General features: G+C 30.9%; 3 protein-coding genes across 3 annotated transcripts; 1 reads left to right on the forward strand and 2 right to left on the reverse strand.

The window, feature by feature from the left end:
* Positions 1 to 587: 587 nt before the first annotated feature.
* Positions 588 to 4348, forward strand: LOC105630278 (uncharacterized). Its single transcript, XM_012212062.4, has 2 exons — positions 588 to 3831; positions 3931 to 4348. Exons 1-2 carry the CDS (start codon positions 879 to 881, stop codon positions 4293 to 4295), a joined length of 3318 nt encoding a protein of 1105 aa, XP_012067452.1. The 5' UTR covers positions 588 to 878; the 3' UTR covers positions 4296 to 4348.
* A 119-nt stretch (positions 4349 to 4467) lies between these two features.
* LOC105630277 (wall-associated receptor kinase-like 8) lies at positions 4468 to 7974 on the reverse strand. Its single transcript, XM_012212061.4, has 3 exons — positions 6879 to 7974; positions 5904 to 6011; positions 4468 to 5770 (listed from the first exon to the last, which is right to left on the reverse strand). The coding sequence occupies exons 1-3, from the start codon at positions 7771 to 7773 to the stop codon at positions 4566 to 4568; spliced, it is 2208 nt and encodes a 735-aa protein (XP_012067451.1). The 5' UTR covers positions 7774 to 7974; the 3' UTR covers positions 4468 to 4565.
* A 2045-nt stretch (positions 7975 to 10019) lies between these two features.
* LOC119369190 (wall-associated receptor kinase-like 6) lies at positions 10020 to 12737 on the reverse strand. Its single transcript, XM_089717129.1, has 3 exons — positions 11831 to 12737; positions 11627 to 11734; positions 10020 to 11528 (listed from the first exon to the last, which is right to left on the reverse strand). Exons 1-3 carry the CDS (start codon positions 12735 to 12737, stop codon positions 10330 to 10332), a joined length of 2214 nt encoding a protein of 737 aa, XP_089573255.1. The 3' UTR covers positions 10020 to 10329.
* Between the last annotated feature and the right edge of the window lie 3184 nt (positions 12738 to 15921).

The raw sequence follows: 15921 nt of genomic DNA on the forward strand, positions 1-15921 counted from the left end.
TTTTTCTTCCTATATATATATATATATATATATATATGTGTGTATGTTTTTGAAAATCTGTCTATATTTATTTTTAAAAATTAAAAAGAGAAGAAATATCAAAAAGCAAAATAATAAATAGCACAAGCATGAAAAAGAAAAGACTGAAAATGAAATGCGAACAACAGTCTGTTAGGTTGGTGTCGCTGACTTGCTGTTAACAAAAAAAAAAAAAAAGAGGAATATTCTGACTTTGGAATTTGCACGGTCAAAGTCATTTTTTATTTATTCAATTATAGTCAGAAGCAAATACTGGTGGACTTTTATTTTTCATTTAATTCAATCCTTTTCAGCTTTCTGAGGAGGATTGAAAAATTTTGTTTTGAAGTATAACATAATATTATAGTTGGAAATTTTATATTGTACTAAATTTTGTTTAGCGTAGCTATTTACTTTTAATTTTTTTATTTAAAAAAGAGAGAAAATTCATTTATAATTTTTCAGTTTAATTGAAAATATCATCAACCTAATTGTACAATTTTATTTTTTTATATACTATATTTTAATTTGGAAAAACGTGTTCTTATTCGAATTTCAAAGTCTAAAACCACCAACTCTCTGGTCTCCACTGCAGGACCAGCCGACAAGGAACTAGTAAGGCACTACCATTTTCATTTCTTTTTCCCTTTAAATAATAGTGAATGAAGACATAGATTCCGTTCTCCATTGGCATCTAAATCCGACCCTGTTTTCCTACTATATTCTCAATAACTCAATCCTTAACAGTACCTTCAAACTCAAAAAAAGGAGTCTTTAAACCGTTCAAAAGTTTACTTGCACTGCACATAGAGGTACACTTTGCAGGTCAGTGTAGCAACTTTCCTCTCCTCTTGCAAAATATGAAGCTTATTTTGATACTCCTTTTGCCGTTAAATGTATCAATTCTCTTTGTTTCTGCATTAAACTCTGATGGGTTGGCTTTATTATCTCTAATGAAGCGCTGGACATCTGTGCCTTCTTCAATAACCACTAATTGGAGTTTCTCTGATGCCACTCCTTGTTCATGGGTAGGGATTGAATGTAACAATAATACCCACGATGTAATTTATTTAACTCTTTCTGGTTATTCTATTTCTGGTCAATTGGGACCTGAAATTGCAAATTTGACCCATTTGCAAATCCTTGATTTGAGCAATAATAGTTTCTTTGGTGCGATTCCATCACAGCTAAGTAATTGCTCTCTGCTCGAAAGTTTAGATCTTTCTCAAAATTTCTTTACTAAAGAAATACCTTATAGCTTGCAAAACCTGCAGAATTTAAAGATATTGAGTCTTTATAGTAATTCACTAAATGGAGAAATTCCTGAATGGGTTTTTCAAGTTCATGGTTTAGAGAAATTATTCTTGGATTCAAACAGTTTTAATGGTTCAATTCCTCATAATGTTGGGAATTTGAGCGAGGTTTCTGAAATATGGCTAACAAGCAATCAATTAGTAGGTAATATTCCTGATTCAATAGGGAATTGTAGTAAATTGAAACGACTTTTTTTGGGTGAGAATAAATTGGTTGGACTTTTGCCTCAGAGTCTGAATATTCTCGATAATCTTGAATATTTATATGTCAACGACAACGGTCTTGCGGGTGATATTAGTTTTGGTTCGGGCAATTGCATGAATTTAAAAATTCTATATTTGTCATACAATAGCTTTAGTGGAGGTCTTCCACCAGGTCTGGGCAACTGTAGTAGCTTAGAACAGTTGATCATTGGAGGTAACAAATTAATAACGGGCAATATCCCTTCTTCTTATGGCTTGCTGGGTAATCTTTCAATGCTTTACCTTTTTGAGAATAGTTTGTCTGGGAAAATCCCACCTGAACTTGGGAAGTGTGAGAAATTGAAAAAATTGAAGTTATATACTAACCAACTTGAGGGGGAAATTCCAAGTGAATTGGGAATGTTGAGTGAACTGACGAATCTTGAATTGTATGAGAACCGATTGACCGGTGAGATTCCAATTAGTATCTGGAAAATTCAAAGCCTGGAACATGTACTTTTGTATATGAACAATATTTCAGGTGAATTACCCTTGGAGTTGACACAACTCAAGCATCTAAATGGCCTCATGTTGTATAATAACCGGTTCTTTGGAGTCATACCTCAAAGTTTAGGAGTTAACAGTAGCTTAGAGGTACTGGATTTGATGTATAACCAGTTTACTGGCACAATTCCACCAAACCTTTGCTTTAGGAAGCATTTAAGAGTTTTGAATTTAGGTTATAACAACTTTCAAGGGAGCATACCAGTTGATGTGGGAAGTTGCCCAACTCTCTGGAGACTGCAACTTAACCATAATAACCTCTCAGGGGTTATTCCAGAATTTCCCGAAAATCTGAACCTTGCATACATGAATATCAGTGGCAACAGCATCACTGGAAAAATTCCATCAAACCTGGGGAACTGCACTAATCTCACTTTCATTGATTTGTCCATGAATAAGCTTACTGGTTTTATTCCTTCAGAGCTTGGTAATCTTGCAAACCTTACAGAAATGTTTCTGGCACATAACCGTTTACAAGGTTGTTTCCCTTCTCAGTTATCGACCTGGAAGAAATTAGACGTGTTTGATGTTGGTTTCAACTCATTGAACTGTTCAATTCCATCAAGTTTGGGGAATTGGACTAGTTTATCGACTTTAATTTTAGAAGAAAATCAATTTACTGGTGGCATTCCACCATTTCTTAAAGAACTTAAAAGGCTCAGTCTTTTAAGTATGGGTGGAAACATGTTGGCAGGGGAGATTCCTTCTTGGATTGGAGAACTGAAGAATCTGCAATATGGTTTGAATCTTAGAAATAATGGATTGATTGGTAATATTCCTTCATCACTTGGGGATTTGACCAACCTACAAAGTCTTGATATCTCTAGCAACAACCTGACAGGAAGTTTAGATGCTCTTAATAGTATGCAGTCACTAATGGAAGTTAATATTTCTTATAACCGCTTCACTGGTCCAATACCAGAAAAACTGATGAAATTAGTGAATGCCTCATTTTTGGGCAATCCTGGCCTGTGTGTCAACTGTGCTATGTCAAATGGATTGAATTGCAAGGGAAATGGAAATTTCAGAGTTTGTGATGGTATTTCCAAAAATGGGAAAATCCTTAGTAAAACAGAAATTGCGATGATCTCCCTTGGATCATCACTAGGTGTTGTTCTGCTTCTGGGATTAGCTTTTATGTTTCTACTTTGCAGAAGAAGAAAGCAGCAGGAATTTTGCAAGTCTACGCAAGAGGATGATGATGACCCTCTACTGAACCGAATAATGCGGGCAACTCGTAATCTAAATGAAAGCTTTATTGTTGGAAAGGGAGCTCATGGAGCTGTTTTTAAAGCAGAATTAGGTCCATCCAATGTTTTTGCAGTGAAGAAGCTTGAATTTGCAGAAGACAAAGATGGAAGTCGAAGCATGGTTAGAGAGATTCAAATTATTGAGAAAATCAGGCATCGGAACTTGGTCAAAGTTGAAAACTTTTGGTTTAGAAAGGACTATGGATTAATCTTGTACAAGTATATGGAAAATGGGAGTCTTTATGACGTTTTATATGCAATGAATCGGCCACAAAGGCTGGAATGGAGGGATCGATATAAAATAGCCATTGGAACTGCTCATGGATTGGCTTATCTTCACTATGATTGTGATCCACCCATATTGCATAGAGACATCAAACCACAGAATATACTATTGGATTCTGAAATGGAACCTCATATCTCTGACTTTGGCATTGCTAAGCTTCTTGATCATTCAACACCATCCACCTCAATTGCTGGTACAGTTGGATATATTGCACCAGGTGATTTATCTTTTCCAAATTTCTATTAGGTATTACTGCCCTTTCATTTCTATATAAATTTGCAGCTTTCTGATATGTAGTCTACTTTGACCATGACAGAAAATGCATTTATGACAGCATCGAGCAAGGAATCTGATGTATATAGTTATGGCATGATTTTGCTCGAGTTAATAACAAGAAAGAAGCCACTGGATTCATCATTTGTGGATGAAATGGATATTGTTGGATGGGTTAGGTCTGTTTGGAGTGAGACTCAAAAAATCACCGCCATTATTGATTCAAGCCTAATAGAGGAAACTGTTGATTCAAATATTGCAGAACAAATTACTGGTGTGCTTTTACTTGCATTGAGATGTACTGAGAGGGAGCCGAGCAACCGACCGACAATGATAGATGTTGTAAAGCAATTGTCAGATGTCGTTATAGAAGCAAGAAAGCATAGTTTAGCTTCCAAAGCTTTGTAGAACTTTCTGTCAAGAGCTAGATCCAATTTTGTAAAGCAATTGTTATATGTGAATACCCCTTGTAGAAGCAGATAACAGCATAGTTTAGCTTTCCAAGCTCTTTAGATCTGATATTATGTTTGCATATACCTATGTAATTCTGCTATACAATTTTAATGTATAGAAACCATACTCAATAAAAGATAAAATATCATTAATATAATAAACATTATGCAATACTAACACATTCTTCAGTTTCCAATTACAATAAAGAACTCGAAAAATGTGCTTCTAGACATCTTTATAATCACCAAGATTGTAAGAAATGAAAGGATCAACTTCTAAAGACAAAGCTTTACCATGGAAAAAATAGGTTGAGATACCAGAATCCCACCCAGCTGTTACTTCATCAGGGACATGTTCAATTTCTTCTGTATTTTCTTGAACATTGTCGCTCCGCGATGATCGAATCCCTTCCAACTCCATAGCAACTTCTTTCATTGTGGGTCGTTTCTTTCCATCTAAACTTAAGCATTGTCTTGCAAGATTAGCAACTGCAATAATTTCTTCTTCTTCATAACAATGCTCCTTAATATGGTCATCAACAATGTCAAGAAGTCTCTTCTCGTCCATCAAGTGATTAAAATGTGAAACTAAACTTACCGTTTCAGCTGATTGTGAACTTGGACAAAGTATTGGCTTTTTCCCACTTAAAAGCTCAACAAGGACAACCCCAAAGCTGTAAACATCACTCTTCTCTGTAAATTGATTCGACCGAAAGTACTCAGGATCCAAGTAACCGAAAGTACCTTGAACACGAGTAGTCAAATGAGTTTGATCAATGGAAATCGATCTTGAAGTTCCGAAATCCGATACTTTTGCTATGTATTTCTCATCTAGAAGTATATTAGTAGACTTAATGTCGCGGTGATAAATAGGAATAGAAGCAGCAGAATGCAAATAAGCAAGGGCTCCAGCAACTTCACTAGCAATCTTTAATCTCATTTCCCATGTAAAAGGAACATCCTCATTCTTGTCATGTAGATAGTTGTACAGAGATCCATTTGGTATGAACTCATAGACTAACAAAGGAACTTCAGTTTCCAAACAGCATCCTAACAGCTTAACCACATTTCTATGATTAATTTGGGAAAGAATAACAATTTCATTAACAAATTCTTGCAGTTCTTTCTCATCTAGTAATTTCGACTTTTTTACTGCAATAATTGTTCCATCTACGAGCATTCCCTTAAAGACTGTGCCTTGACCACCCTGACCAAGAATTCTATTCTTATTGAAACCATCAGTAGCCTTTGCCAACTCTTTTGAACTAAATACTTTTATATTTTGAAGACTACCATCACTTGAAGATAATTGTTGTTGTAGCAACAAACCTCCATTTCTTTTAAAGAATTTCTTTCTGCGTGCAATGTTCTTGTACATCCGCTCAATAGCAAAAAACAGAACTCCCAATACTCCAAGAACACCACCTAAAACTGCAAGACCAGACCAGAAAAAGGAATATATATGTCTTGCTAATATTTTCAATTATAATAAAATAATTAAATTATAGTTCATCCCATTTCAAAATTGATATACTTTAGTTTAATTAAAAAAAAAATGACTTACCTAAAATAATAATCCACTTGGAGTCCACTACACATTTATACGATCCAGGAGTATTGACACATTTTGTCATTCCCCGGCAATTCCCATGTTTGTTGCATTCATCAATATCTAGTATCATAAGACCAACATATGAAAATTGTGGATTAAGCTTTTGCACATAATTTTAATAGAGTAATATAACTTAAATTATCAAATTTTTTTTTTTTTAGTTATTAAGATTCCCTTCATTTCTAGAAAATAACTTGTTTTAAAATATATTTTCCAGGTTTTTCGTGTTTTGCAAAATTAATTAATGAAAAATACTTTACAAGTCAAAAGAAAATTAAGTTATTTTTAAAGAAAATAACTTCTCATTTTCAAGGGTAGAAAATATTTTTCAAACATTAACAAACTTATTTTGATCTTATAAATACACTTTTATTAATTTATTAATTAATGTTAGCCATTACCACGCCACCAGCAACTATCACAACTTATCAATTTTATTCATTTTTTTCATATTTAAACAATAAAATTTTAAATTATGAAATTTCTATAGTCCTAAATAGTTTTATGGTCTTATAGGTTAAGTATTCTGATATCTTTTAATTAATTTTCAATATTTCAATCAAACAATTATTTGCTTGAAAATATTTTCCAAAAAAAAAAAAAAAAAAGTGAAACATAAAAATTTTTAATTTTGTTACAATGAGAATTCACATATTGGAACCTAACGATTTAAGCATACTACTAAAAATAAAATATTTGATTAAATACTTATCTTTTCTAACAGGCTAATTTAGAACCTACTTGTTACTTTAATTAGCAAGTGGAACTCATTTAGATTAATTAAATTAAAAGACAAAAGAAAAGAAAATAGTAACTATTTTCTTAATTGCTTTTGACTAACAAACTAAATTATGAATAATTTAAAAAAATAATAATGATGAATACCACAGGCAAAAAAATAAAAAATAAAAAAGAAGCAAATTTTACCTGTGCATCCAAGGTAAGGATTGCCTTCATAGCCATTTTTGCAATTACATTCAAGAAATCTTTTATTGGAAGATTCATCTCGAACAGTAGCAGCACAAACCATGGTGGCGGATGTATATTCCCAGTCACCGGAATCGATAATCCACGCCAGCGACAAAGGAATTTGTAGAAGCGTTTCTTTAACCTTCGCTGTTCCGTCTATCAGAAAAGCCAACCTACAACCATCTTTCCCTTGATTACTATCTTTCGCCTGTAGACTTGGATCAAAAACCTGAACCAAAGGAGGTATAGTGATCTGACAGCAATAATTCGAACCATCACAGTTCTTGTCTATCAGCCAGCTACCTTCAGGCGTCGGCCCATAGCTACCTTGTATAACAAGCTTCGCAAACGTCTTCCGCCAGTCAATATCTTGCCGTCCACCAGGGCAATGAGAGTAACAACCGACGAGTTGAGTCGTACCATCTGTCATTAAAGCGCGTGTGTTGCACCCTACTGCAGTAAAAACATTCCTATCAGAGAAGAAGAAAGGAGTTCCTGTTAAATTAATAGCGGCGTTCAGTTCCGGCTTCATTTCAAATCCCAAATCTGTACAGTTCGTTGATTTTACTGGACTTTTGACATATATAACGTCCCAATCCATGTCGATAACCTCCAAATTGACGCTTCTTATAATAGCTGTTGGAGGATTGGTAGATCTATTGCACCAAATCTCAAATCTTTGATCCAAATAGCAATCTCTGTTCAACCCAAATGGGTATCTAATGGTTACATTTCCGCATTGGAAATCTTTGCAGGTGGGCTTCGTGTAAGGTGGCTCTGCTCTTGCAAGCTGCAAAACTAGCAATACTGAGAAACTGTAAGTGAAAATTAGATACACTAATTTCACAGCCATTGTTGGTTTTCTTGTACTATTAGTGAACTTGGAGAAATTTGATTCAACTCATATCTGGATATGTACTTGCAAAAATATTATTTACTTGTACTCCATTTTTCAAAAAGAAAAATTTAGAAAGGCAACTTTGGGGGAATTAATTAAGATTCCGGAGCTTTATCTTTTTGAGCACTTTGCAATATTTTATATGTATCTGCCTAATTAATTTCAAAAGACACATGTTTTAAGAGAGTTATTATTTGTTATATACTATAGTTTTGTTTTTTGACCACGTGGCTTGATTCCCTTTTAGCTAGTGTTGGAGGGAAAAAGATGATAAAAAATTTTATTATATTGAAACATAATGGATCACCTTTTTCACTCCATTCACATGTTTTGGGTGAAAAGACGAAAAAAGTAGGTTTCAACTTGCAAAATTTTCAATTTCAATTTTGGAAGGAGGTGGAATAGAAAAGGATTGACAGTATAAAAGTTGAACGAGGTCAAATTATTAACAGACTTGCTAAAGTTAATCATTTGAGTGGTTGGCTTCAAATAATTATATTCCTTTTATATTTTTAACACTTAATTAATGTGAGATAGTCCAACACAAGTGTTTTATTTTAATTTAATATAAATATAAAAATAATTATATCATCTTAAATGTATTAACAGTTACAGGGATGATACTTTTTTTTTCAAAGGTATTTTATTTTAATTTATATATGTCTTAGATGTATTCACTGTTTGTTTATTTTATCCATGAGATCGATCTCCCAACTTCACTTATTAAGCGAGTAAGATGTCGAATTATTCATCTCAATATCTATTATATAGATTAGATATTCTTTTTAATATAATAAATAAATTGTTTTTAACAAAGATAATTAGATAATTTCATGTACAATTCAAAAATAACCTAGTGAGAGCATTTTTTTTTTTTTTTGAAAAAGACCTAATGAGAGCATTTGATTCAACTGATTATATTATATTTGGATTAACTTCATACAAATAATTAATAACAAAATTATTTTTTCAAATTAATTATCATATTGTTTACAGTTATTTAAAAAAATAATTTTCTATTCAATATTATTTTAAAAAAATTAAATAATATATTTATTTAAAAAATTAAACAAATATATATACATATATCATAATATATAAAAACAATTATATCATTGATAGACATTTACATTTTAATAGCAATTGCTATTAAAATTCTACCCGTAAGCTAATTACTATACGAGGCATCAACTATGAAATTCTATCAACAGCTAAACCAAATTTCAACATACTTAAGTGGGTTCAAAATTTCCCTTGTCTCTTAAAAAATATATATTTTATTATTATGTTTCCTTATAAGCATAAATTAATTAATTAAGTAATCCTTAATGGACTTGATTCACGAGTAGCTAGGCAGAGTCGCACCATACATAGTCAGTCTGAGTCATACAGATATAGTATGTTTGATCACGTGATTTGATTCCATTTTAATTTTCCATGGGAAGAGACCAAAGCATGGAGGGTACTTAAAAGGATTTTGGAGGTAAGATAAAAGTAGGATAAAATTTTTAAATTGTTTGAGGGTCTTGAAAAGTAAATTTCTCTGTTTTTAACCTACCAAATTCAAGGATTGAGAAGGGTTAAAAAAAAAAAAAAACACTCATTCCCATGTTATCCATGCTAGTTTGAAATATTCATTACTTTTTAAATAAAATAGAATAATAATAATAATTATAGTTTTGATTTGGTATTAGATGGAAAAAATAGTCGAAATGATTCCAATGTTTTTTCTAGGAGTTGGAAAGATTCCATCCACTGAACAAAATTAATGTTATCAATTAATTAATTTAATTTAATAAGAATATGAAAAAAGCTTCCAAGAAAGTCCTAGAGAGCTGCCAAAATTTGACTCAACCATCAAATCCATGCTAAATTCCTACAACCCATCTAAATTTGTACTGTAATAGACAACTTTAGCTTTGGAGCTTTACAATTGTTTATTGCCTCTTCTTAGAACTGTGTGATTACAAAATTAAGTTAATTAATTTACTTCACAAAGATCAAAACCAAGATAAACTGTAAATAGGTTGGTATGAAAGCAACAACTTTTTCTAGACGCTGTTGATTTATTGATGAGAAATCAAAAATAATATTTTTTTTTTCAAATATTTCAAGTTATTAATATTTTATTTACTAATCACATAAAAAATGGTAAACAATGTAATATACATTTAAACTTTAGAATACATTAGAGAGATCAGTTAATTCAATCATATTGCACCCTTCGTAAATATTACGACTGATGAAAGAAACTCATCGCAGTTGAGACATAAACAACCATGAAGCTGCCATTTTTTCTCTTCTTTTTATTTTTTGAGAAAGAAAGAAATTGCTGTGAGCCAAAAAAGAAAAATCAATACAAATGAAGAATATCACTAATAAGTAATATCATAAACACTACGTAATACTCTGATACATGTTGTTGAGTTTCTAATATTAAGACTGATATTAACAACCCACATAATTTTTTGACCACTTGTTGGAAAATTGTGCTTTCAGAGAACTTTTTGATCACCAAGATTTGTAATCAATGAAAGGCACAACTTCTAAAGACATAGCTTTTGTATCGTTGAACTCAGAGGTTGAGATATCAGAATCCCATATGGCTGTTACTTCATTAGGGACATCTTCATTATTTTCTTGGACATGATCGCTCCGTGATGATCGAATCCCTTCCAAATCCATAGCAACTTCTTTCATAGTAGGTCGTTTCTTTACATCTAAATTTAAGCATCTTTTTGCAAGATTGGCGACTGCTGCAATTTCTTCTTCTTCATAACAATGCTCCATTATACAGGCATCAACCATGTCAAATAGTCTGTTCTCTTCCATCAGGAGATTGAAATGTACGACTAAACTCACCATTTCAGCTGACTGTGAACTCGGACAAAATATCGGCTTTTTTCCACTTAAAAGCTCGACAAGAACGACTCCAAAGCTGTAAACATCACTCTTCTCTGTAAATTGATTCGTTCGATAATACTCAGGATCTAAGTAACCGAAAGTACCTTGAACACGAGTCGTCAAATGAGTTTGATCAATGGAAATAGATCTCGAAGTTCCAAAATCCGATATTTTTGCCCTGTATTTCTCATCCAAAAGTATATTCATAGATTTGATATCCCTGTGATAAATGGGAATAGAAGCTGCAGAATGCAAATAAGCAAGCGCTCCAGCAACTTCGCTAGCAATCTTCAATCTCATTTCCCATGTAAATGGAACATCTTCATTCTTGTCATGAAGATAATTGTAGAGAGATCCATTTGGTATGAACTCATAGACTAACAAAGGAACTTCAGTTTCCAAACAGCATCCTAACAGCTTAACCACATTTCTGTGATTAATTTGGGAGAGAATGAAAACTTCATTAACAAATTCTTGTAGTTTTTTCTCATCTACTAATTTTGACTTCTTCACTGCTATAATCCTTCCATCTACAAGCATTCCCTTAAAGACTGTGCCTTGACCACCTTGACCAAGTATTCTATTCTCATTGAAACCGTCAGTAGCCTTTGCCAACTCTTTTGAACTAAATATTTTTGTACTTTGAAGGCTACCATCACTTGAAGATAACTGTTTTCGTAACAACAAACCACCATTTCTTTTAAAGAATTTTTTTCGGAGTTCAATCTTCTTTCTCTTCTTCAAGCACTTGTACACCCACCAAATAACAAATAATATTGCTAGTACCCCAATGACACCACCTATAACTGCAAAACCAGATAAAGGGAAACCAGAAATGTATGAATTAATGTCGGAAAATGTATAATAATTGCTAATGAAAAGGGGCAACCAGAAAAGTTCTTACTCAAAATGATAATCCACTTGGAATCCACCACACATTTGTATGAGCCAGGTGTATTCTCACATTTTGTCATTCCCCAACACTGTCGAGATTGTTTGCATTCATCAACATCTGCCATGACAAGATCAAGATGAGAAAACCAAGTGTTTGGATTCTTATTTTTGCTAACAAATCAACAAAAAAAAAAAAAAACCCACAAAATTTTACCTGTACATCCAAGGTAAGCATTGCCCTCATATCCAAAGTCGCAATGGCAATTTACATATTTTGGACTGGAAGTTTTATCTTTCCATTCATGACAATACATGGTGGAAGAGTTATATTCCCAGTCACCGGAATCGATAATCCACTGAAGCTCCATCGGAAAGTGCAGAAGTGGATCTTTTCCTTTCGGAAAAGCCTGTCCTGTTCCGTCTGTCAAAAAAGCTAACCTACAACCATCTTCGCTTTGGTTATTATTTTCAGCCTGTAAACTTGGTTTAAAAACCTGAAGAAAAGGAGGTATATAGATCTGGCAGCAATAATTAGAACCATTACAATTTTTTTCTACCAGCCATCTGTTTTTATCATGCCAATAATAGCTAACTTGTGTAACAAGTCCAGAAAAAGTTTTTCGCCAATCAATATCTTTCTGGCCGCCGGGGCAATGAGAGTCACAACCGACAAGTTGAGGAGTGTGGTCAGTCATTAAAGCTCGAGTGTTGCACCCCATTGCAGTAAAAACATTGTTGTCCGAGAAAAAGAAAGGACTACCTGTCAAATCGATAGTACTATCCACTTCCGTTTCAAATTCTTGTTCCAAGCCTGGACAATTTATCGACGACGCTGGTCCTTTGACATAAACAGTGCCCGGAAACATCTCAATCACCTCCATATGGATGTTTGTTATAATAGCTCTCGGAGGATTGGAAGATCTGTTGCAAAAAATCTCAAATCTTTGGTCCATATAACAATCTTTATTCATTCCAAATGGGTATTCAATGTATATATTTCCACACATCAAATCTTTGCAGCCGGGTTTTGGATAAGATAATTCTGCTTCTGCTAATTGAAAAATTAGCATTAGTACTAAGAAACTATAACTGAAAATTGCAGACACTAATTTCAAGCCCATTGTTCTTTCTCTCTTCTATTGAAGAAAGCTTATTCAGCTCATATGATCTTTATATGGCTATACTACGTTTTGAAAAAATAATTAAAAATAAAAAAGAAGCTCTAGATAGACAACTTTCAGCAAATTAAGACTATGAAGCATTTCCAGGTTATTTTATTTAGCACGCCGACCAGCATTCCGTAAAATTTATTTAATCCAAAGAGGGGTAAATTATATAATTCATTCACTGTCCACTCTCTCGCTTATTGTTAATTTTTTTTAATATTAAAGAGGATATTCGAATTTTCATTTATTTTCGAATTAAACATGTATTTATTATTAAATTATGTCTTAACAGTGTTCACTTATTCGTAATTGATTTATATCATTAAATTATTAAAATATAATATTTTAATATTTTGTTTTTGACCATGTGAATTGTTTCCTTGAACTTGATGTTCTGAACTTGTGGGTGAATAGAATACCAAAGCAAAAAGTTTATTACATTAAAACATAATAAATCACGTTTACCGAAGAATCTTAATCTCCAATAAGGAAAACAAATAGAAATTTATAGGGAAAACACGTACTTAAGCCAGTGAACTTATTAAGTTTTGCCCATTAAATTTTGAATTTTTACATTGAACAGTTTAACTATTATTTTTCTTAAAATTAAACCATAATTTAATTGAGGATATGAAATGTGCAATCATTATTTCATAAAATCAGATTTTTTTTTTTTTTGTTGGGAGAAGGAAGATAATGGTAATAATATATATATATATATATATATATATATATATATATATATATATATATATATATTTGCTTTGAGAACTAAGAGTCTGATATCATTGTCTTCCATGCTTTAGCTTTTATTTACTTTTATTTTAATCTCTAAACAAAAATTGGTATTTTCCCATGCGACATTATTCTTAACTTATTTTATAGTCCCTCTGATTCACTTATTTAGATAAAATTGTTAAATAATATTCTCTCAGTCTCGTTTTATTTACATGATTTGATAAAACACACATATTAAGAATTTAATCAATAAAAATTATTTTATGTTTTTTAACCCTTAACTTATTAAAATATTAATAAAAGTCTTCGTTTAATAAATAATCATAAAAGTTATTATGAAAAAAATAATTATTTATATATATAAATTTAAAAAACTTGCAAACATTTCGGGATCTTAAAAAGGAATAACAAATAAATAAAATATGTATCATTTATTTATACAAACTTATTAAATTTGATAAAAAGCCAAAATATAAACATATTACCTTTTACATTGCTTTCTTTATTGTATTATATGTGAAAATATCAAGGGAGTTACATTGAATGTGGTTAGATTTCCAAAATATCGCTTTTATCCCTTTCTTTCTACATTTTGATTAGAAAAGGCACGAGACATTTGTTTTTTTTTTTTTTTTTTTTTTTTTTTTTTTTTTTGCATGACACTTGTAATTCCCTTCAAGTGACAATATGGCTTGAAATATTGCGCCTATTTCAAACCCTAATTAACTTATTCATTTTTAATGTTAACTTAATCATTCGAAATTGAAAATTATATCTCTCCAAAGATAACAAATATTAATTACAATTGGTGAAAAGCTAAAAAGTAATCTCCATTGGAAATAATATAAGCCTTCTCGTAGTTATGCAATAGTTAAATCTTCAAATTCCCTTTTGTGGTCGAGACGAATTTAACAAAAATAATTAGAATTGGTCATTAATATATAATTGGTCATATACCTGCACAATGTGTAGACCGTATAATTTTATATTTTTTAATTAATTTGAATGAATAATTTTTAAAATTTTATTTTGATTTATATTTGTCTTGATTTAGTTTAAATAATTTACTTTGCGTATATTTTGATTAAATGATGCAATGTGAAATTATACATCCTTTTTGAAATTCTCAAGTAATAAATTAAAATATTTATTTCGACAATAGATTATTGTAACTTAACTGATATAATTATTTATCTTTTCTTTTTAAGATTTTCATATATTCTATTAAAATGTTTATTAATTTATTACTTTTTTCATGATTAAATGATAAGGATATTTAATTATCATGCAAAATTTAATGAATTAAAATTATATTTTAATTCAATTAGTTAATCACATTATTATAATTCTATTATTTAATTAATATTTATTAGTTATAGCTCCACTAGCTTCTATTAGTTTATAATTCCTTTATTCAATAAAAAAAACTTAAAGTTTGTTAAAATATTAACCCTATTAGATTCCATTAGTTTATAACTCCATCATTTACTAAAAAAACTTAATGTTTATCAAATGTGAAAAAAAAAAATATTAATCAGAATAAAAAGCAAAATGTCACATTATTGCTTCCATACTTTAATATATTGGCATATCATCATCCATACTTTAGAAAATATATATTTATATAAATAGATAGGTATTATATTAAATTTTTAATTCAAATAAAACTTGAATTTAGAGTTACAATAAAGTTTAACTATTATAAAAAATGGTTGCAACTAACTACTTAATTATATGAAAAATCTCATTTTTTTTTATAATTAGTAAGTTTCATTCTCTTTATTAAAATTAGGGTGACTAAATTTCAGAAACAATCAAAAGCTGAATTATTTTCGATTTTCAGTTCAATTATTCAAATTTTGTTCTCAATTTTTTATAATTTCGGTTTTTAGTCTTTAGATCTAGTATTGAAAAAAAATTATTTTTTGAGTAAAACTAAATCAACTGAAGATTCAGTTTGATTTCAGAATTTATTTGGTACAATTCAATTTCAACAAAGAATTAACTTCAATTTTTATAATTGATTCAAACTGTCAATTTGCAGGTCGCAAATACAACATGCTTTGAGCAATGAAAAAGGCACCAAGATTTCTTTTCACTTTTCTTTTTTTAGTTGAAAATATTACACCGTCTGAAAAAAACAATATCAATTATAAAAATTAATTAATTTAATATAATGAGAAGATGAATAAAACTTACTAGAAAGTTCTAAGAAACATTGCATCTTTTAAGAAAGTCATAAAGAGGTGGCAAAGTCTGACCCAATCCACAAACTCATTTCAAATTTCTGCAACTCGTCCAAGTTTGTAGTAGTTAATACACTGGGATCCACTCTTTCTCTGTTATAAATATGTTTGTTTAAGAAAAAAAAAAATTACTAAAGTTAATCATTTGAGTGGTT

Source organism: Jatropha curcas, chromosome 1, assembly GCF_041381405.1.
Source record: "Jatropha curcas cultivar XTBG-Jc1 chromosome 1, XTBG_Jcur_1.0, whole genome shotgun sequence".
Lineage (NCBI taxonomy): Eukaryota > Viridiplantae > Streptophyta > Magnoliopsida > Malpighiales > Euphorbiaceae > Jatropha > Jatropha curcas.